The sequence below is a fragment of the Mus caroli genome, unplaced genomic scaffold, assembly GCF_978045245.1.
Source record: "Mus caroli unplaced genomic scaffold, Mus_caroli_1 scaffold_7, whole genome shotgun sequence".
Taxonomy (NCBI): domain Eukaryota; kingdom Metazoa; phylum Chordata; class Mammalia; order Rodentia; family Muridae; genus Mus; species Mus caroli.
In genome coordinates this window covers 25,317,078-25,341,500 of record NW_028227262.1, presented here as the reverse complement: position 1 = coordinate 25,341,500, position 24,423 = coordinate 25,317,078, and the positions used below count along the sequence as shown (strand labels likewise).

At 38.7% G+C, this 24,423-nt stretch overlaps 1 protein-coding gene across 1 annotated transcript in view; it reads right to left on the bottom strand.

Moving 5' to 3' along the window:
• Positions 1-24,128, bottom strand: part of LOC110288439 (vomeronasal type-2 receptor 26-like) — a 34,672-nt gene extending 10,544 nt beyond the window's left edge. The window contains exons 1-4 of the mRNA XM_085840862.1: positions 23,746-24,128; positions 22,287-22,584; positions 16,891-17,697; positions 8,703-8,927 (exon numbers count right to left, since the gene is read on the bottom strand). Of these exons, the coding sequence (XP_085696988.1) occupies positions 8,703-8,927; positions 16,891-17,697; positions 22,287-22,584; positions 23,746-24,098 (1,683 nt within the window). The 5' untranslated portion in view covers positions 24,099-24,128. The remainder of the gene's footprint in view (positions 1-8,702; positions 8,928-16,890; positions 17,698-22,286; positions 22,585-23,745) is intronic.
• Positions 24,129-24,423: the final 295 nt, after the last annotated feature.

Here is a 24,423-nt window from a genome sequence, read left to right as displayed (position 1 = left end):
TGATCATGAGACCTGCTTTGAAGTGTTTGTTGTACCCAATGTTTTCCATTGGAGAAAATGTATTTGGTCTCTTGAGGACCATAATGTTCCACATTTCTATGTTATATCTCTTTTTACATATCAGTGAGATATTCAGGGTGATCAGTTTCAGAAATTAGAGGATTAATGTGCATAAAAATTAAGATTCAAATCCAGAAATATATGTCCAGGATATATAATTATACTGTGCATACAGAGACTGTGTTATTTACTGAAAATAGCTTTTATAGTTGTGGTACTGCTCAGCCCTTAGCACATCTTTAATACCAAACAAAGAAGGTAAAATTAGTTGGTAGAAGGAAGCAGTCAAAAAATTGTACATCATATTACCTGAGCACCCAGCTATACAACTCCTGGGTATACACTAAAAAGACTCTCCAACTGATAACAATTACAAATGTTCTACTATGTTCATAGCAGCTTTAATTATGATAGCAAGAAGCTGTAAAGAACCCAGATGTCCTTCAACACTAGAATGAATAAAGAAAATGTGGTACATTTACATAACAGAGTATACTCAGCTGTTAAAAATGATGAATTCCTAAAATTCTTAGGCAAATGGATGGCACTAGAAAATATTATCCTCAGATAACAAAATCACAAAAGAACACATGTAGTATGCACTCACTGATGAGTGGATATTAGCCCAAAAGCACCAAATACTCAAGATACAATTCACAGACCACATGGAGCTTAAAAAGGATGAAGACAAAAGTGTGGGTTCGAGACATCCGGCACCCTCCCAGTCGGAGGACAGTGACCTGCCCTGCAGGGAACGCCATCTTGGCTCCGGGACTCCGCCGAGCTTAGTCTCTACAGGTCAGAGTGGGGACCACGGGGGCAGACGGCTTCTGGGACAGGCGGGAGCCACAGAGCTGCTGAGGCAGCACCCTTTAGGGGCCGCAGACATCCGGCACCCTCCCAGTCGGAGGACAGTGACCTGCCCTGCAGGGAGCGCCATCTTGGCTCCGGGACTCCGCCGAACTTAGTCTACAGGTTAGAGTGAGGACCACAGAGGCAGACAGCTTCTGGGACAGGCGGGAGCCACAGAGCCGCTGAGGCAGCACCCTTTTGGGGCCGCAGACATCCGGCACCCTCCCAGTCGGAGGACAGTGACCTGCCCTGCAGGGAGCGCCATCTTGGCTCCGGGACTCCGCCGAGCTTAGTCTCTACAGGTCAGAGTGGGGACCACGGGGGCAGACGGCTTCTGGGACAGGCAGGAGCCACAGAGCCGCTGAGGCAGCACCCTTTTGGGGCCGCAGACATCCGGCACCCTCCCAGTCGGAGGACAGTGACCTGCCCTGCAGGGAGCGCCATCTTGGCTCCGGGACTCCGCCGAGCTTAGTCTCTACAGGTCAGAGTGGGGACCACGGGGGCAGACGGCTTCTGGGACAGGCGGGAGCCACAGAGCTGCTGAGGCAGCACCCTTTAGGGGCCGCAGACATCCGGCACCCTCCCAGTCGGAGGACAGTGACCTGCCCTGCAGTGAGCGCCATCTTGGCTCCGGGACTCCGCCGAACTTAGTCTGTACAGGTCAGAGTGAGGACCACAGAGGCAGACAGCTTCTGGGACAGGCGGAAGCCACAGAACCGCTGAGGCAGCACCCTTTTGGGGCCGCAGACATCTGACACCCTCCCAGCCGGAGAACAGTGACCTGCCCGGCAGGGAGCGCCATCTTGGCTCCGGGACTCCGCTGAACTTAGTCTGTACAGATCTGCTGACAGAGGATACTCAGAATCCCCAGAAGAACAACCTCTGAACAGAGACAACTATAACAACTCCAGAGATTACCAGATGGCAAGAGGTAAAGGTAAGAATCTTACTAACAGAAACCAAGACCACTCACCATCATCAGGACCCAGCACTCCCACTTCGCCCAGTCCAGGGCACCCCAACACACCTGAAAAACTAGACCTGGATTTAAAAGCATATCTCATGATGATGGTAGAGGACATCAAGAAGGACTTTAAAGAACTACAGGAGAACATGGCTAAAGAGTTACAAGTCCTTAAAGAAAAACAGGAAAACACAACCAAACTGGTAGAAGTCCTTAAAGAGAAACAGGAAAACACATCCAATCAGATGATGGAAATGAACAAAACCATACTAGACCTAAAAAGGGAAGTAGACACAATAAAGAAAACCCAAAATGAGGCAACACTGGAGATAGAAACCCTAGGAAAGAAATCTGGAACCATAGATGCAAGCATCAGCAACAGAATACAAGAGATGGAAGAGAGAATCTCAGGTGCAGAAGATTCCATAGAGAACATGGGCACAACAATCAAGGAAAATGGAAAATGCAAAAAGATCCTAACTCAAAACATCCAGGAAATACAGGACATAATGAGAAGACCAAACCTACGGATAATAGGAGTGGATGAGAACGAAGATTTTCAACTCAAAGGACCAGCAAACATATTCAACAAAATTATAGAAGAAAACTTCCCAAATCTAAAGAAAGAGATGCCCATGAACATACAAGAAGCCTACAGAACTCCAAATAGGCTGGACCAGAAAAGAAATACCTCCCGACACATAATAATCAGAACAACAAATGCACTAAATAAAGATAGAATACTAAAAGCAGTAAGAGAAAAAGGCCAAGTAACATATAAAGGCAAGCCTATCAGAATTACACCAGATTTTTCACCAGAGACTATGAAAGCTAGAAGATCCTGGACAGATGTTATACAGACACTAAAAGAACACAAATTCCAGCCCAAGCTACTATACCCAGCCAAACTCTCAATTAACATAGATGGAGAAACCAAAGTATTCCACGACAAAGCCAAATTCACACATTATCTCTCCACGAATCCAGCCCTTCAAAGGATAATAACAGAAAAAAACCAATACAAGGACAGGAACCACGCCCTAGAAACAACAAGAAGGTAATCCCTCAACAAACCTAAAAGAAGACAGCCACAAGAACAGAATGCCAACTTTAACAACAAAAATAACAGGAAACAACAATTACTTTTCCTTAATATCTCTTAATATCAATGGACTCAACTCCCCGATAAAAAGACATAGACTAACAAACTGGCTACACAAACAAGACCCAACATTTTGCTGCTTACAAGAAACTCATCTCAGAGAAAAAGATAGACACTACCTCAGAATGAAAGGCTGGAAAACAATTTTCCAAGCAAATGGTCTGAAGAAACGAGCTGGAGTAGCCATTCTAATATCAGATAAGATTGACTTCCAACCCAAAGTCATCAAAAAAGACAGGGAGGGGCACTTCATACTCATCAAAGGTAAAATCCTCCAAGAGGAACTATCAATCCTGAATATCTATGCTCCAAATACAAAGGCAGCCTCATTCATTAAAGAAACTTTAGTAAATCTCAAAGCACACATTGCACCTCATACAATAATAGTGGGAGACTTCAACACACCACTTTCACCAATGGACAGATCATGGAAATAGAAACTAAACAGGGACACAGTGAAACTAACAGAAGTTATGGATCAAATGGATCTGGCAGATATCTACAGAACATTTTACCCTAAAACAAAAGGATACACCTTCTTCTCAGCACCTCATGGTACCTTCTCCAAAATTGACCACGTAATTGGGCACAAAACAGGACTCAACAGATACAAAAACATTGAAATTGTCCCATGCATCCTATCAGATCACCATGGACTAAGGCTGATCTTCAATAACAAAATAAATAATAGAAAGCCAACCTTCACGTGGAAACTGAACAACACTCTTCTCAATGATACCCTGGTCAAGGAAGGAATAAAGAAAGAAATTAAGGACTTTTTAGAGTTCAATGAAAATGAAGCCACAACATACCCAAACTTATGGGACGCAATGAAAGCATTTCTAAGAGGAAAACTCATAGCTCTGAGTGCCTCCAAAAGGAAACTAGAAAGAGCACACATTAGCACCTTGACAACACACCTAAAAGCACTAGAACAAAAGGAAGCAAATTCACCCAAGAGGAGTAGACGGCAGGAAATAATCAAACTCAGGGGTGAAATCAACCAAGTGGAAACAAGAAAAACTATTCAAAGAATCAACCAATCAAGGAGCTGGTTCTTTGAGAAAATCAACAAGATAGATAAACCCTTAGCCAGACTCACAAGAGGGCACAGGGAAAGCATCCTAACTAACAAAATCAGAAATGAAAAAGGAGACATAACAACAGATCCTGAAGACATCCAAAACACCATCAGATCCTTCTACCAAAGGCTATACTCAACAAAACTGGAGAACCTGGATGAAATGGAGAAGTTCCATTTTGTTCCAGAAGTTCCAGAAGTTCCTAGACAGATACCAGGTACCAAAGTTGAATCAAGATCAGGTTAATGATCTAAACAGCCCTATATCCCCCAAAGAAATAGAAGCAGTCATTAATAGTCTCCCAACCAAAAAAAGCCCAGGACCAGATGGGTTTAGTGCAGAGTTCTATCAGACCTTCAAAGAAGATCTAATCCCAGTTCTTCACAAACTATTCCACAAAATAGAAACAGAAGGTACTCTACCCAACTCATTCTATGAAGCCACAATTACTCTGATACCTAAACCACAAAAAGACCCAACAAAGATAGAAAACTTCAGACCAATATCCCTTATGAATATTGATGCAAAAATCCTCAATAAAATTCTTGCTAACCGAATCCAAGAACACATCAAAACAATCATCCATCCTGACCAAGTAGGTTTCATCCCAGGGATGCAGGGATGGTTCAATCCATCAACGTAATCCAGTATATAAACAAACTCAAAGACAAAAACCACATGGTCATCTCGTTAGATGCGGAAAAAGCATTTGACAAGATCCAACACCCATTCATGATAAAAGTCTTGGAAAGATCAGGAATTCAAGGCCCATACCTAAACATGATAAAAGCAATCTACAGCAAACCAGTAGCCAACATCAAAGTAAATGGTGAGAAGCTTGAAGCAACCCCTCTAAAATCAGGGACTAGACAAGGCTGTCCACTTTCTCCATACCTATTCAACATTGTACTTGAAGTCCTAGCCAGAGCAATTCGACAACAAAAGGAGATCAAAGGGATACAAATTGGAAAAGATGAAGTCAAAATATCACTTTTTGCAGATGATATGATAGTATATATAAGTGACCCTAAAAATTCCACCAGAGAACTCCTAAGCCTGATAAACAGCTTCGGTGAAGTAGCTGGATATAAAATTAACTCAAACAAATCAATGGCCTTTCTCTACACAAAGAATAAACAGGCTGAGAAAGAAATTAGGGAAACAACACCCTTCTCAATAGTCACAAATAATATAAAATATCTTGGCATGACTCTAACTAAGGAAGTGAAAGATCTGTATAATAAAAACTTCAAGTCTCTGAAGAAAGAAATTATAGAAGATCTCAGAAGATGGAAAGATCTCCCATGCTCATGGATTGGCAGGATCAACATTGTAAAAATGGCTATCTTGCCAAAAGCAATCTACAGATTCAATGCAATCCCCATCAAAATTCCAAATCAATTCTTCAACGAATTAGAAAGTGCAATCTGCAAATTCATCTGGAATAACAAAAAACCTAGGATAGCAAAAACTCTTCTCAAGGATAAAAGAACCTCTGGTGGAATCACCATGCCGGACCTAAAGCTCTACTACAGAGCAATTGTGATAAAAACTGCATGGTACTGGTATAGTGACAGACAAATAGACCAATGGAATAGAATTGAAGACCCAGAAATGAACCCACACACCTACGGTCACTTGATCTTCGACAAGGGAGCTAAAAACATCCAGTGGAAGAAAGACAGCATTTTCAACAAATGGTGCTGGCACAACTGGTTGTTAACATGTAGAAGAATGCGAATCGATCCATTCCTATCTCCTTGTACTAAGGTCAAGTCTAAGTGGATCAAGGAACTTCACATAAAACCAGAGACACTGAAACTTATAGAGGAGAAAGTGGGGAAAAGCCTTGAAGATATGGACACAGGGGAAAAATTCCTGAATAGAACAGTAATGGCTTGTGCTGTAAGATCGAGAATTGACAAGTGGGACCTCATGAAACTACAAAGCTTCTGCAAGGCTAAAGACACCATCAATAAGACAAAAAAACCACCAACAGATTGGGAAAGGATCTTCACCTATCCTAAATCAGATAAGGGACTAATATCCAATATATATAAAGAACTCAAGAAGGTGGACTCCAGAAAGTCAAATAACCCCATTAAAAAATGGGGCTCAGAACTGAACAAAGAATTCTCGCCTGAGGAATACCGAATGGCAGAGAAACACCTGAAAAAATGTTCAACATCCTTAATCATCAGGGAAATGCAAATCAAAACAACCCTGAGATTCCACCTCACACCAGTCAGAATGGCTAAGATCAAAAATTCAGGTGACAGCAGTTGCTGGCGAGGATGTGGAGAAAGAGGAACACTCCTCCATTGTTGGTGGGATTGCAAGCTTGTACAACCACTCTGGAAATCAGTCTGGCGGTTCCTCAGAAAATTGGACATAGTACTACCGGAGGATCCAGCAATACCTCTCCTGGGCATATATCCAGAAGATGTCCCAACCGGTAAAAAGGACACATGTTCCACTATGTTCATAGCAGCCCTATTTATAATAGCCAGAAGCTGGAAAGAACCCAGATGTCCCTCAACAGAGGAATGGATACAGAAATTATGGTACATTTACACAATGGAGTACTACTCAGCTATTAAAAAGAATGAATTTATGAAATTCCTAGCCAAATGGATGGACCTGGAGGGCATCATCTTGAGTGAAGTAACACAATCACAAAAGAACTCACACAGTATGTATTCACTGATAAGTGGATATTAGCCCAAAACTTAGGATACCCAAGATTTAAGATACAATTTGCTAAACGCATGAAACTCAAGAAGAATGAAGACCAAAGTGTGGACACTGTGCACCTTCTCAGAATTGGGAACAAAACACCCAGGGAAGGAGTTACAGAGACAAAGTTCGTAGCGGTGATGAAAGGATGGACCATTTAGAGACTGCTGTATCCAGGGATCCATCCCATAATCAACTTCTAAACGCTGACACCATTGCATACACTAGCAAGATTTTGCTGAAAGGACCCAAATATAGCTGTCTCTTGTGAGACGATGCTGGGGCCTAGCAAACACAGGAGTGGATGTTCACAGTCAGCTATTGGATGTATCACAGGGCTCCCAATGGAGAAGCTAGAGTAAGTACCCAAGGAGCTAAAGGGATCTGCAACCCTTTTGTTGGAACAACATGATGTACTAACTAGAACCCCGGAGCTCTTGTCTCTAGCTGCATATGTATCGAAAGATGGCCTAGTCAGCCATCAATGGAAAGAGAGGCCCATTGGACTTGCAAACTTTATATGCCCCAATATAGGGGAATGCCAGGGCCAAAAGAATGGGAATGGGTGGATAGGGAAGTGGGGGGGCGCTATGGGGGACTTTTGGGATAGCATTGGAAACGTAATTGAGGAAAATATGTAATAAAAATATTAAAAAAAAAAAAAAGAACCAGGGGAATGCCAGGACCAAGAAGTGGGAGTGGGTGGGTAGGGGAGTGGGAGGGGGGTCTGGGGGACTTTGGGGATAGCATTTGAAATGTAAATGAAGAAAATACCTAATTAAAAAAAATAAATTGGGAAAAAAAAAAGTGTGGGTTCTTTGGTACTTCTTAGAAAGAAGAACAAAATACTCACAGGAGCTTATATGGAGGCAAAGTACAGAGTAGAAACTGGAGGAAAGTCAATCTAGAGTCAGTCATGCTTTGGAACTCATCGCATAGACAGTCATCAATCTCTGACTCTATTGTGGATTCTAAGAAATGCTGGCTGAAAGGCCTCCTGAGAGACCTTACCAGAGCCTTACAAATACAGAGGCAGATGCTAGCAGCAAACCATAGGGCCAATGGTGGAGTTAGAGAAATAACTGAAGGAGCTGAAGGGGTTTGCAACCCCATAGGTAGAACAATAATATCAACCAACCAGATCCCCCAGAGGTCAAAGTGACTAAGTTATCAATCAAGGAGTACACATGGCTCTAGCTGCATATATAACAGAGGATGGTCTTGTCAGGCATCAATGGGAGGAGAGGTTCTTGGTCCTATGAAGGCTTGATAGATGCTCCAGTGTAGGGGTATAGGGGAGTGGAGGAAAGGGAGGTGTTAGGGGGTAGGTGGGTGGAGGAACACCCTCATAGAAGAATGGGGAGGGGTGAGGGAATGGGGGCTTCCGAGGGGGTGGACCTGGAATGGGGATAACACTTGAAATGTAAATAAAGAATATATAGTTTAAAGTAAAATCTAATTGATGGTGCAGACAAAGTGATGAATCAGAGAAAGATTTGAAACAGTGAGTCAAAGATAGCATATATCCAACTCTCATAAGAATAGACAGGAATGATGTAACTTGCTGGGGTCCCACACCAGCAGTCAGGTATTGAGGTGGAACCCAGGGATGGATGAAAGGCAAAGGCTAAAGACCCATTAACTCTCTCTTAATTTTCTGGGACTCAGATGCTGATGGATTCAAGTTTAACTCTTTCTTGCTATTCTGCAATCAGAAGCTTTGGGTTTTTAGCAATTAAATCTATTTGCTCTTCCTAGGCCAAAACCTGATTTCTTCTGACAACTCTGTTATCTGAGGAATTCCACTCTGAGGACAGCACATGGTACTGAACGCAAAGATACTCACCTCCTTGCCATATTTGCCCCAAGTTATGAGTTTTTCATTTAGTGAAAAATGTTGAACACTGTGAGATTCAAAGACAAACTCGCCAACTTTCACTTGAGCTTTTGTACCACTCTGCAGAGACTGGAAATTAAAGATGTCAAACTCGGTTGCCAAAATCTCCTTGTTCACAATGTTCTCCTTATTGGAGCTTCTCCCAAGCTGTCCCTTTTGTAAGAATGGATGGAGCTAAAAGTAAAAAATAAGGTTCAGAACTTGCACTATAAGTTTATTTATAAATATACAAACATAGTTACATTAACTGCCCTTTCTTTCTCAAACTGTATGTTCCTGTGGCTTTTGTTATTGTTCTGTATATCAAACATTTGTCATAGAGCTAACCCATGCAAGCGCTAGGCCTATATCACAGAAATACAGACACACACACATATATATTCAGACAAAAACACGGCAAATACTGGAGATAACATATTTTCAACCAAATGGGCAATACAGCAGTAAGATAACTGAAGGAATTCAAGGGGTACTAATTAGCAAATAAAAATTCAAGATATTATTATTTGCAGATTCCATGAGAGTATACATAAGCAACCCCTACCTGGGAATTCCTATGACTGATGAACACTTTCATAGATGTGGCTGTACACAAGATTAACTAAAAAAAAAATAGTAGCCTTCCTATATAAAAATTACAAATAGAAAAAAATCAGGAAAACATATCTTTTCATAGGAGCCACAAAACAATATCAAATATTTAGGGGGAGCCAAATGAGTCATGAAAAGTTCTTTTATGATAAAAATTTAAGTCGTGGAATAAAGAAACAGAAGAAGATACCTATAGATGGAAAGGTCTACCATACTCATGGATCAGTAGAAGTAATATAATAAATAGTAAAATAAATTCAAGATGTATCACTATTCCTAATTTTAAATTATACCACAGTGCTATAGTAATAAAAGCCACAAAGTATTTTCATAGAAACACTCATGTTGAGCAATGGCATTGAATTGAAGCCCAGAAGTAAATCCACACACTTCTGGACAACTGATTTTTGATGAAGAAAGAATCTTCAACAAATGGAGCTATTCTAACTCTATATATACATGTTTAATAATGTGAATAGCTCTACATTTATCACCCACAGAAAACTCAAGGCAAATTAACAATCACATTAAATAAGACACACTGTGCTTGAAGGAAGCAAAAGTAGAGAACAGCTTTAAACACATTGGCACAGAAGACAATTTTCTAAATAGAACACTAATAGCACAGGCACTTACATCAATAATTAATAAGTGTGAATTCATGATATCAAAAAGCTTCTGCAAGTCAAAGAATAACTTTAAAAGTCTACATAATGGGAAATGATTTATACCAACTCAACATCTGACAGAGAGCTAATATCCAAAATATATAAAAAACTGAAGAGCATAGGCAACAACAAACCAAACGATCTAAATGAAAAAATTGAGGTACTTATGTAAGCAGAGAATTCCCAATATAGGAATCTCTATTAGCTGAGAAACATGTAAAATAATATTCAATATTATTAGCCATTAGGGAAGTAAAACAAAACTACTTTGGGATTCTGTCTTCCACCTTTTTAGAATGACTAAGATCAAAGATAGAACTCATCATGGTGAGGATGTAGAGACAGGAGGGCACTTCTGCATTGATGGAGGGACTGAAAACTTGTACAGCCACTATATAAATCAATATGCTGGCTCCTCAGAAAATTGGGAATCGATCTATCTCAGATTATAGCTATGCTACTCTTGTGTGTAAACCCAAATGACACTCCATCCTGCCACAAGGACACTTGCTCACCTAAGTTCACAGTGGCTTTATTTAAAATTGCTAGAAACTGGATTAAACCCAAAAGCTTCTCAACTGAAGAATGGATCAGCAAATTATAAGACATCTACACCATGGTTTACTAATCAGCTCTTAGGTAAACGGGACTGTGATATTTGCAGGCAAATGGATGGAACCAAAAAAGATCCAGAGTAAGTCAACCGAGACCCAGAATGGAGAACATAGCATGTAGTTACATAAATGTTGTTAATAGCTGTAAAATAAAGGATAATCATGTTACAATTCACAGACCCAGAAAAGGCTAAGTAACAAGGAGAAATCTGGGGTTAGAAGGTACAGGTCATATGGATCTTCCTGGGGATGGAGTATAGAATAGATTTTCTGGGTGATTAGAGACAGAGATGAGAACAAGAAGGAAGGGTTTGGGGAGAGAGGTATGGAGGTAGAAGTAATGGACAGGAAGACACACAGAGAGATGAATCGTGGAGCATTTAGAGGCAATGTCAATACCTATAGGAAATAAGACCCTTTCTGGAACCTATGAAAGTGACCTTAGTAAGGACTTAGTTATGGAAAATATTGAACCTGAACTGGCCATCATCTGTAACTAGGCAAGACTCTCAATAGTGTACCTTGGACACCAACTCAGCCATAAAAACTTGGATCCAAAACCTGTCCTGACTGCAGGATGTGCTGGGATGTGCTCTACATCTGTGGGAGTGAGCAAGCAATGACTCGTATAACTTGACACTCAAGCCATGAGATGCATCCCATGCCAGGCAACTGCCCGAATGGCCAGGTACCTGAAGCTGGGTTGCTCAGAAAACTAAGGGAAAACTAAACACAATAGACCACCACAATAGCAACTAGTCAAAAACAGATTTCTACGGCTATTCTGCTATAGTCATAGAGCAGTGCCTAGACTAGAGTTTATCAGAGGCTTCATATAACAGTTGATGGGAGCAGATTCAGAGACCCCCAGCCAAATGTTATGCATTGCTTGGGGATCCCATGGAAGATGAGGAGGAAGGATTGTAGGAAAAAGAGCAGTCCAAGACACCAGGAGAACACACCCCACAGAATCAAAGAATCAAAGAATCAGTGTTTATAATGGTTCACCGAGACTGAATTCAAAAGTAAATATCTTGTACATAGGTCATCTGCACATATGCTATCGTTTTTTAGCTTGTTGTGGTGTGGGACTCCTAACAGTAGAGGAGTGTGTATATCTGACTCTCCTTTTGCCTACTTGTGGTACCCTTTTCCTCCTGCTGGGTGGCCTCATTCAACCTTGATATTAGGATATGTGCCTAACTCACTTTATCCTGTTATGCCATGTTGATATCCTCCAAATTCCTACTTTTTAGAGAAGGATAACTGAGGGCCAGGGAATCTAGGTTGAGCAGGGATGGACAGGGGAATGGTGGTAATTGAGAGTTGGAATTCAGCAGTTAGAATGTATTGTATGAGAGAAGAATATTTTAAAAAAATAATAAAACAATAACCCTTCTCTTATAGTTCAGAGAACACTATAGAAGAGGAGACACTTTCCTTTCTGTTGTCTGACTTCCATGTCATAGTTTTGTTTTATTAAATTATTTTTGTTTTATTTAAGAAGAGCAAATGAATGAGTGAATCAGTGAATGAACTGAATAAAAATCTAGTCACTCGGTTAAAAATGAACAACTGAACATTCACTTATACCTGCTGGGACAGGGAAAACCAGTTTTCTCCCACAGAGTGACACTGGGTATATCAACCACTCCAGGGCAGGTCTCATGTTCAGGAGCAAATGCCCAACATAATGGACTCCATTGTTTTTGTGTATGTATGTTTTAATTTGCTTACAGTGTGAAATTTTGTTTTATATTGTTTTGGGAGGATGCGAATTTATTTTCTTCTCCTTGTTTTGGGTGGTTAATTGTAATGAGTTTTGTTCTGGTTTGTTTGTTTGTTTGTTTGTTTGTTTTGGTTTTTTGTTTTATGTTTTTGTTTTTGAGAAAGAACATATGGTTGGAAGGAGGCAGGGAGATGGATGAACTTGGGGAAGAAAAGAATATAAGCAAAATATAGCTTCATTTAAAAATGTTTCTAATGATAAATAATACCCTTATGGAATACAAGCCAGTCAATGAATCTCCATGGAATAAGCCAGTGGATGATTACAAGAAAACAGTATCTCTGTCCACTGCAAAGCAGCTGCACATGTGAGCTTAGTTTCCATAGCATGCATGAGACCTCAAAACCGCAAGACAGTCTATAAAGTATTTGAGCATTGAGTCCCACCAGTACCTCAGATGCCATTAGCATTTGTAAGCGATTGGAAGGGGCGGTCAATTTTCTCTAAGAGTATCGATCGCCTCAGGAAACCTGACCATGCACCAGCAGAAGGCAACATATCAAAATTATTAATACTGCAAGAATTGATCTTGAAGGGTTTTAAGAGTGTAGGATGCAAATCTGGGCATAGAAAGGGAAAGGTAGGGGGAAGGAGAATTAATTGGATCAAACCACACTGTAAAAAATTTGAGAATTCTCAAAGATACACACACACACACACACACACACACACACACATAGAACTCAAACAGTAGAAATACATATCATAATTTGAATAATCAATGCTCTGAGATGAGTTCGGTGTTTGAATACTTAGTCCCTGTCAGAAGTGATGTTTTCAGAGGTGATGGAATTTTTAGACCAAGGAGCATTGCTGAAGGAACTAGGCCACTGGACTGGGCTTTGAGACTGTGTAGCCTCATCCCACATACTTTCTCTGGTTCTTACATGTGGTTGAAGATATGATTTCTCTGCTTCTTATTCTACCTTTCCGCTGCTACACCTCCCCACCATTAAGAACTCTCCATCTGGAACCTAAGCCAAAGTAAACTCCTTCTTCCATAACTCAGTTTTGGTTGCTTTATCACAGTAATAGAAAACCCATATATTAACAGATATTGCCTATGATATGTAGAAAAGAGAATGCTTACACACTGCTAGTGGGAATGTGAATTAAGCCAGTCACTCTGGAATCCAGAAGGGATACTCCTCGAAAACAAAAACAAAAAATGAACAGGTCCTACCATATGTTCCAGCTCCATCACTTCTTGGTGTTTACTTGAAGGACTTTTAAGTCCGTGTATCAGAAGTACTTGACATTAGGGCTTACTGCAACAATGAGTTCATGACTCAGCTTAGGAGTGTGAGGTGGTTTAAATAAAAATGTTCCCCATAGATTCAGGTGTTGAATACTTGTCACCTAGTAGGTTGTCAGTGTTTCAGGAGATTTCAGAGATGTAGCCTTGCAGGAGAATACATGTCACTGGGGATGGGCTTTGAGACAATAGAGAATTTTCTGTTGCTCCTCTTGCTTTGTCTTCTGGTTGAAATATGATCTCCTCTTCCTATCATCATACCAGATGTTTCCTGCCATGCCTCCTTTAAACAAAGAAACCCTTATCTCTAGAACTGGAAGCCAAACCCTTTCTCCTATGATTTTACTTGGTCATAGTGTTTTGTCACAGCAGCAGGAATGTAATTAATATAGTGTTTACCAATTAAAGAATGCTTAAAAAATTGGAATACACATATTGGAAATATATCCATCTATAAAGACTAATGATGCTATGCCATTTATTAGAAAATTCTTGTGAGAAAATTATCATAATAAGGAAAGTCAGACTCCTGTAGTCACATATTGTAGTTTTTTAACTCATTTGTAGTGTTTAGTTTATAACACAAATGTCCACAAACAGGGATATTAATAAGCACCTGTATGCACACATGCATACACAGGCCCACACACTTATGCATAGCTGTACACATACTTGAACACACACAGACGCAGACTAAAGTGTGCACACACACACACACAGACACACACGTACATAAAAATGGAAGACTTGGGAGTAAAGGCAAAACTATGTAGAGGACCACATGTGACAAACACAAGTGTGGATTAGTTAATTCTCTGTTGCTGTGATAAAGCAGTGTGACCCAAGCAACTCACAGAAGGAAGAGTTTATTTGGGCCTATGGTTCCAGGGGGACCAGAGTCTATCATGGTGAGGAACATGAGAGAAAGCACATGAGGTGGAATAGGAAGAAGATGTTCCCACTCTTGCCTGCAAGACAAGAGGGTGGCCCTGAAGTAAGATGAAGATAAATAAATGCCAAAACACTTCTGTATTGATGTATACTGCAGGAACTCCATCATGCAAATTTCCCTAGAAAAATGCCTTGAGAACATATTGTTCAAATCCAGAGCCTGTGGGGGACATTTCTGGTTCAAACTACTACACCTCTGCAGGGAATAGAAAGTGGAGTGAGGGAATTGAGGGGAAGCATAGTCAAATGAGTATTTATATATACACTTGTATGTAATTATCCTCATGAAACCCAACATCATGTAAATAAATATATAACAATAGAAACAATAAAGTAATATTCCTAATACTTTTTCTAATTAGGAAAATATTTAACCAAGGAAGTAAAATATCCCTATGGTAAAACCTGTAAGACAATGATAAAAAAGATTGAAAAGATATACAAAGGAAATAGTATCAAGGATTAGAAGAGTTAACACAGTTTTAAATAGTTCATTATACAAAACGTTTCACAGATTAGGGCAATCTCTATGAAAATCTGAATGTTTTTCTCAAGGCCTAAATTCCTCACAGGACATGCCTTTTGCAAACTTGAAGAAGAAAAAATTTAAAGTATTGCATTTCCAATTCCAAATGGTTTTATAAAATTGCAACAGTACAAGCATGGCATATAGTGTACACACATCACAGAGGAGCTGAACAGAAATTCAGAAACCAACTGAACATACACAACACCACTAACATGCAAAGGATGAAATGACATCACTTGTCCAAAGGCTGGTGTGAAAACAGGGTGAGAAACTGCAGGTGGATTTTTGTCTGTTTCATACAGCAAATAATATAAAAACACAGCAAAATCTCAGAACAAAAAACTCCTAAAGTAAATCTGAGAGGGAAGTCCTATAATGGCCATGGTCTTGATGATCATTTTTTTTCAAACAGGATATCAAAAACAGTCAATGAAAGCTAAGATAAAATTTCCTATCAAGAAAGCATCTGCACAACAAAGAAAACAACCAACAGTGTAAAATAACGATTCATGGAGGGAAAGAAGATATTTGCAAGCAAGACACCTAATGAAGGGTTATCACCCCAATTTATAGGTAATTAATGAAATGACTTAGTCAAAAAGTAAAAATAAGAAAAAATGTCAGTTAGATTGTTTTATCAAGAAAGAGATACCTGTGGCCATAAAGTATATGGAAAGATGTTTACCATCACTGATCTAAGAAAGGGGAATGCAGCTCACCATGAGCTATACCACTTTGTATGTGTTAGCATGCCTGATGTCAAAATTCAAAACACACAAAAGATTTATGTGATCTCAAGGGATAATTATCCCTTAATACAGCAATAACCCCCATCCCTGTGTTAAAAACTCTAATTAAATTCAGAGGATCCTACCTACAAAAAGAAGTCATTAGAATGAGAGAGTGCTGCTTGGGAAAAAGTCTCCAACAGAGGATGGAGGAGTAGGGAATGCAATGGGGCAAACTTAGAAAATATCCACCATTCATTAGTTTTGAAAGTAGCAAACAAACAGCAAATTTAAACAATCTCAAAAAATAAAGTGTTGACAAGGATTTAGAGGAAGGAACCCTGGTAGGTTGTTAGAAACTCAGTAGGTTTGAAAAGATAAACAGCTGCAGAGGAGGGAAACATTTGAAAAGTTGATATGTTGTGATTAGTGCCCCTCCATTCAATCCATGCTCATTTTAGAGAAACCTTTTTTTGTTTCAGATGGGATTGGAATCTGATTTTAAAGATGAGTTCTGTCTATACAGTAAAAACTGTCTTCAAACTCATGAAGTCACACACACAGGAGAATAGTCATAGATGAAAATGTGTGCCCTAACAGAGCTATGTGTTCTTTCTAGGATTTGTTTATCAAAATAAAACAAACTGTTGGCATCAAATGTGCCTAAAATACCTTAAAATAAATATCTCAGATTTATACTTGTCCAAAGCATTTCAGTTGTATTGTATACTTTCTTCACAAAACAATAAAAGCAATAACAAAAAAACATGACAATGTAAGGGCCTGAAAATTATAATTTGAATGTGCTTAATTTAGAAAGACAATTGTTTTTCAGCACCATGCTTATATTGTTTTCTGACAGAAATGTTAGTTCAACTTTAAACACTATAATGTGTTTTTCCTGAATTATATCACTAATTAGAAAGGAACTATGAAAGTTCATGAAATAAAATACAGAACTTAAAAGTCAAGTTGCAACAACCTAGGAAAACACAAGACCAGCTATAGCTACCTTCCAAGGTAGAGGAGCCCGGAGTACACTTTTATCCAGTGATCCTCCTTCCACTCTGAGGGACAGCTCCTCATGGAGTGCCTGGGCAATAGCATACACAGCAGCATGGACTTTGTAGCTCATAGGTGAGGTATTCATATCCCAAACATGCAGAGGTCGTGTGCTCAGGCTGCCATTTGGCGCACATTGACTTAGTTGCCTGGCTTCATACTCAATTAAATATGGACATTCAAATAAGATCACCCATACATCCTGAATAAAGATATCTTGAGGGTATTTTCTAGGTTGAACATTTCTGAGAAAATCTTTGAATCCCAGAATTTGATTCATGCGATCAGTAAATGATAATGCTCCACCAAAGTATACATAACTCCTAGGTTGCTCAAAATAAAACGTGATATCCCAATCAGAAGTTGTGATCCAGACATTACGAAAAGTAGTATAGAAAGTGGTGTGAACAGCAAGTGCCAGAAGAGAATATGTGTCACCAAATGCAATGATAACACGTGTCGATGTGAATTTTTCCTCTAAAAGCTTCTTGTTTACTTTGTCCTCAGCATTAATTTCTTGAACCTTTTCTACAAATGCAACACAAAGTCCATGGTTCATCATCTCCTCTGTGAAGTCCCTAAGGAAGAGTTCTCCCCGCAAATCATCTGGAACCACCAGGCCAACCCAGACCCAAGTGAAGTATAGCAGCAGTTGAATAATTCCCTGATACAGAGCTGCGGTGTGCACAGGAAACTGGTAAGGAGACTGAAGCTGGACTCTGGTCCCAAGGCTCTGGTCAAAAGGAGCATAGCTGATCTAAACAGAAAGAAAGTTACTACTTAAGACATGACTATTAGGTTTATTCTCAAATGATTTGCTTTACCTCTTCTCTGAATGCACTCTAGGAGAGATTAAAGAGTTAAATCACTTTGCTAAGAAATAATTAATGTTACCTATGATTCATCATTTACTTTTTAGTCCTTTCATGAAGTGTATCTTTTTCTTTTCACATTTATTAAATGTATCAAACAGGGTTACAGAGTGTCTATCTCCTTCTCTCAGTTCAGACACAACCAGTCAAACTAGAGCATTTGCAAATCTTACACTTTCCATACCAAAACTTTCTTCCTCTTGATATGGAAGTGAAGAAACATTACCACTAAAAGCTTTTTATTTGAAGTCACAATTCCATAACTAATTGCCCAGTAAAGAAGAATCTAAGAAGCATTTTAAAACCCACTAGTGAAGTCTGTATTTCCCTACACAATCCTTGTTTTTGGCTTTCTCTAATGCTTAATACAAGCTTGCTTAGGATAGAATGCTATCTTCCTCAATGAATGTTGTAAAGTTTCTATGTAAGAGTAGCCTCTGCTCCCTCGCATCACATTGCTGTCCTTCTTACCAGAAAAGTTTAATTGAGATGACTACACTGTCATTCCTATGCACTTTAGGGTATCTCCTCTGGGGTTGGTAGGGAACTAGATCATTAATTTGCCAAATCAAGTGATCGATTATTAAAATTCACATCACTTATTGCCAAGAAACAATGAATTTATTTAAAAAGTGCTCCTAAAAGAGTTCTGGGATTTTTTTTCTTTGTTTAGCCAACATTAGTGGCCTGCCTTATAGAATCTTCTAAGTATTTCTACACTGGTGATATTAGGATATCCCAGTGTCCCATGGCTCTGATTGAGACTTGAAACCCCTTTCCACACAAATTCCCTCAATAATCCCCTAAAACCAAATGCCCACTAAAACACGGTACAATCCACAACTCAAGCCTGGCTCCATTCACTGACTTCTCACCAGGTATCTGAATTAGAATGTTAAGTGAGCATTTCACTTATTGAATTCAAAATCATAATAATTGAATACAGACACTCAATACATGTTAATTGACTGGGAGAGAGGGGTAGATAGGGACAATAAGGAGAATTAGGAAAGAAGAAATCAGAAAATAAAGCAAACATGAGTACACTGAGGAAGGAAACAGTATAAAGAAGTATCAATTCTTAGTAAATGCACAAAGTAAGCATTTTAAATAGATGATGGAACTTGATACAATTTTTATATTATTAAACATTATCAATGGGCTCATGAGGCCCATGAAACTAGTTTCTAATTATGTTTGCTTAAAATAGTCCAAAATCTGAGTGAACTTCTCTTAAACCATAAATTTTTTATTAGATATTTTCTTCATTTACATTTTAAATGCTATCCTGAAAGTCCTCTATATCCATCCCCTGCCCTGCTCCCCCACCCACCTACTCTCATTTCCTGCCCCTGGCATTACCCTGTACTGTGAAATATAATCTTATCTCTAGTTGCATTTGTAGCAGAGGATGGCCTAGTAGGCCATCAATGGGATGAGAGGCCCTTGGTCTTGCGAAGATTAAACCATACATTTAAAAAATATGTTTTTGAACTGGGACAAAAATGCATCCAAAAGATAAGGCAAGAGTCTGTGGTAAAAAGACCTGTTGTCCTGCTGACAGGACAAGCTTAGGCTTCTTTCAGGTCTACAATCCAGATGGGCAAATCCTAAAAGCTTGCTGTCTAGTCAGCCCAGAATCTCAAGCTTCTCATTAAGTGAAAGACCCTGATTCAAGACAGCAGTGTAGATAGAGATGGAGGAAGACTATCTAGTCTCCATGTATGGATCTGCTGACATACCTACCTGCACAGTCCTGGTCAACAATGGCATGTAACACACACCTGACACACATCATACACACAGGTGTCACTTACTATACGCACATACATGCACACATACATGTACACACAAACAGAAATAGAGAGAGAGAGAGAGGGGGGGGGGGAGAGAGAGAGAGAGAGAGAGAGAGAGAGAGAGAGAGAGAGAGAGAGAGAGAGAGAGAGAGAGAACTAGAAAGGGAACCACTAGAATGGTAAAGGAAATCCTAAGGCAGGGGAAAGTAATAAAACAATAAACTAAAAGCTGAAAAAGGTTTGTTCATGGAGCAGAACAGAAAGATGGGAGAGTGTAAGAGCAGCATCAGGATGTAAACAGTGAGAACAAAGTGCATGTGATTGGGCCATAATGAAACCCATGCATCATATGCTGATAAAAAATAACTCTACGGATCAAAGTTCAATTCCCAGCAACTATGTCAGGTGGTTCATAACCACTCACTTCTCTCTGCCCAACCTCTCTTTCTCAATCTCTCTAATATTAAAAATGTATTTACATAAATAGATTACATGGCTAAATAATAAGATATACAAATAAAATAAAAAGAAATATCCAAGCCAACAGACTTCCAACTTGAACACAGAGACCACAGACACATGAAATCCCAAAGCAGTGTGACATCCCAAATATCATTGCTCCTTAACTACTGAATACAGGGACACTGACCTGGATAAAATGAAAAATTCAAAATTTACTAGTAAAATTACAAAATGGGCTAGAGCATGTTCACATTTGCCATTCATTTTTAGTTTTAAATCCTAGGAAAATCAATACAGTAAGAAAACACACACATAAATGGGGTAAGAAGAAGGTAAATTATTCCTGTTTATATGATATGTTTATGTTGGAACGTTTTCTCATGGGCTCTTCATGAAATTTTAGGTATGAAACTCTCAGACCTTTTATACACATTCATCAATAGGGAACACAGACTAGATATCCAAACCAGTAGCTTTCTACATGTCAATAATGAATTTTTAGAGATACAAATAATGGGAGTTATAAAATGTGTAATTTTTTTAAAAAAAAAAAAGCATCAAGAAATAAGCTTAAACAAGGAGGTGGAAGACTTTAAAGGCTTTGAAGATGAAGCTTGAAATTGGGTGAATGTGGATGCTTACAAATTGGTCAAATTAATGTTACAAAATATGCCAAAATTGTATATATTAAGGATAATTCTCAGCAAACTTCCTATGACTCTTTTCACAAAAAGTAGCAAAGGGAATTCTAAAGTTCATACGGAAACACACACACACACACACAACCCAACTGGGCCAACTGGGCAAAGCCATCCTAAAGAGGGAGGGTACTGGTACGTGTTTTCCAACACAAGATCTCAAATTATACTACTGAGCTGTAGTAACATAGCAGACTGTTGTTGGCATAGGACAAACCTTTTGACAAGCTAAACAGAAGACCAATAAATAAACTCACAGAGCTGAAGTCAAAAGCATATTTTGGAGAAAAGGCAATTGCTTCCACAAATTGCAAGGGAAATTGAATATCTAAACGCATGTCAAAAAAATTAAGGTGGAGTGGGTTTCTATCTCTCTGCCCTGTGCAAAAATCAATTCAAAGCAGCTCATGGCAGGAAAACCGAATGGAGAGCTGTTAGGTGAGACTCTGGAAACCAGTGAGAGGCAGGTAGGAGGCTCTGTGACAAAAATGAACCAAGTTCAATTATATACACATTTCTTACAAATAAGTGAAATCATTATAAATGCCGTAACGAGCATATGTCCAAAGCCAAATATTTAAAAGAAGAAATAAAATTCATTCATAAAGACACATAAAAATAAGCATCTGGTCAGGCATTGCGGCACATGCCTTTAATCCCAAGATCTGGACAAGCAAAGATAGAATGACTTCTCTAAGGCTATCTTGGGCCACATAGGAAATTCAAAACAATCAAGACTGCATGGTGAGAACCCGTCTTAAAAGTAAACAAATAGGAAAAAAATTAAATATAAACTTGCAGCTTAATTCACTTGACAACACTTTTGAATAACTTCATGAATATCGCCAAAAATGGAAAGTACCAGATAACAGTTATTGACAAACCAATATTTCTAAAGAGTCCTTCTCAAGTTTTTTACTAAATAAGATGCATTTGAATAAAACTTGCTACTACTCATGCATTGTTTATAAGAAGTCATTACTGATCAACAGAAAGAATTTTAAAGACAAAAACTGAAACATTCATATCAAAATAGAAAATTTGCAAACACTGCCAACAATGAGCCAGAGTAAGTCTGACTCGTGGTTCTTTGGAAAGGGAAATGTTGTGTGGCAATGTGAGCTGACACCACGGTGAAAGAATCAGGAAAATGTCCGTGGTTGTTACGCTGGAGATACATGAGTAGAATTACTGTACTCCTCACGCTTGGTGATGCTCTAAAACTGGATACAAAAGAAAGTCAGTATTAACAGTGGTCCAAGGCAAAGGACATTTTCTTGAAGTGGTTAGAATACAGGTTGTCATTACTTTATAGTTTTTCAAATTTACAGGTTATTAATTAAATTTGTTATACAAGCATGATTTCATCTTATGAATAACTTACACTAGAGTTAAAATGATGAATAAATAGTAAATTTTAATTAGTTCCAAACCTCATCAATAAACAATAGCTGAAATAACTAGCATTTTTTACTATGTTACTATGTTTATCCTAAGGAATGATTATTATTTGTGTACCTGTGGGACATTGTAGAGACTTAGAACTCGGGAGATCTGAGTGGATATTGCGGTTGAAATGCCTCCTATCACTGCAACCAGCTTGTCAGTCTTCTCAGGCCTGCAGCTGTAGTTAGGAATTGGGGGGCTCTCTCCTGAGAGCAAAACCATAGAACTTTTCATGGCCTTCATCTCAGTAAAGTCAGCATTGAAGACATGGAATCCCAGGGACATATTGAACAGAATATTTGGGTCTTTGTTGATTTTTTCTATAGCAAAAACCATAGCCAATATGTGCTGATAATGTTTGGTGAAATCACTAGGAGGAAAAATTGGAAAGATGATTTTGTGTTCTTTTTAATATTAGCTTTTAATAAAACATAATTACATCAGTTACTTCTCTCTACTTTTTCCCTGGAGTCCCTCTCATGCTCCCTCTCAATTTTGGATTTTTATTTTTAACAATCTAATACACAACAATCAAAGAAATAAACAGGATATTCTATATTAAAAATGTATTTATCTTGAATGAATGAATTCATCTTAAAAATGAAAATTCATAGTACAACTTATTATCAAATTCACAATTTTTGGTTTTGAATTTTTTGAGACAATGTCTCACTATTCAGCCCAGGCTGAACTGAAACTCACTATGTAGACTAGGTTAACCACAGACTCATAGAGATCCACCTGCCTCTGCTTCTCAAGTTCTGGGATTAAAGTTTTGAACCATCTCATGCTTTGAAATGTACAAATTTAACTTTTTACTGTGAAATTTGTGTCTGAGAAATAAAAATTGAAGAAATAAATGGAAGAAATAAAATAAGAAATTAAAACATTGAAATAGCCAACACTGAAACAGTTTTTCACATGGTCTTCGAAAATATGATAAATCTTGAGAAAATACACAGTGCTTAATCAACCATAGTAATTTAAAAAAGAGTGTCAAGTAAATTTAAACCTGAAAAATAAAGTGTTCTCGCTACAATTACTAAATAACTACAAAGGAAAAATTTTTCCAACTGCAAAGTGCTTTCAACATCTTCTCACATATTTAAAAGCATTCCGTGTGAGTAGAGGAGAGACACACAGAGAGCCAGGCATAGCTGAGTAGCTATTGGCATTTGCTCAGTACTTGGGAACAAAGAGTAAGTTTCCTTCTAGGAGCTTTAGTTTGCATAGACTCTAGATGATGCCCTATACTCCTGTTGTACTGGCATGCCTAAATAAACTCCACAGAGTAAAAAGTGAGAGTGAGACAGAATCCATGAAGTTGAGAAAGAGAGACAGGGAGACAGACAAAGAAACAGAGAATGAATTTGAGAGAGAGAAGACACTGGACAGTGGAAGGAAAGCAGTAGAGGAGGGTTTGATCCATATATATATATTAAATATATACTAGTATATATTTAATATATATTAATATATATATTAAATACTATAGCAATATTTTTTTAATGAAAGAAGCCAAAAAACTTACATGTAAACATATTCTGGTATATTGTATTCATTTCCAGAATTAAATTTATTTTTGCTGTGTCTACCTGACAGTTTAAGGGAGAAGAGTCCTCCAATCACAAAATCCCCGTCTTGATAGTAGCCAGGAGAAGCAGATATACTTAAAAAGTAACAAGAAATTTGTTCCTGGAGTACAGTGAGCACAATCCAGAGAGAGAAAGCAATGAGCAATTTCATACTAACATTGATAAATAATTGATAAAACACAGAAATCTGTTCAGTTGAGAGGCTTGGAGTAATTAATCCTGATAGCACATTAACAAACTGACAATACATATGGCAGTCTGGTCGATGTAAATTGAGGTTATAAAGCATTGTTCAGTCCTGATACAGGCCCACTAGTATCCAAACACTCCCTCAGTTCCTGGGAGTATAATCTCCTTTGCACCTACTTAGCCTACATTGTGTGCCCTTCACAGAATCACTGTGAGTCTCCAAGGGCTCAGGAATCACTTGGCACCAGGGAATCCTGATTCTCAGAAAGAAAACATACAATTAAAAATAAAGTGTGAAGTCCTCTAAAACATCTGTGAGGTATGTACACTATGTGAGCTGAGACTTTTCAAGGTCTCAAAGTAAAGAGTGTCTAACCAGTAGAGGCACTATTCAGTCATCAAGGGTCATATGAAGGAGACATCAA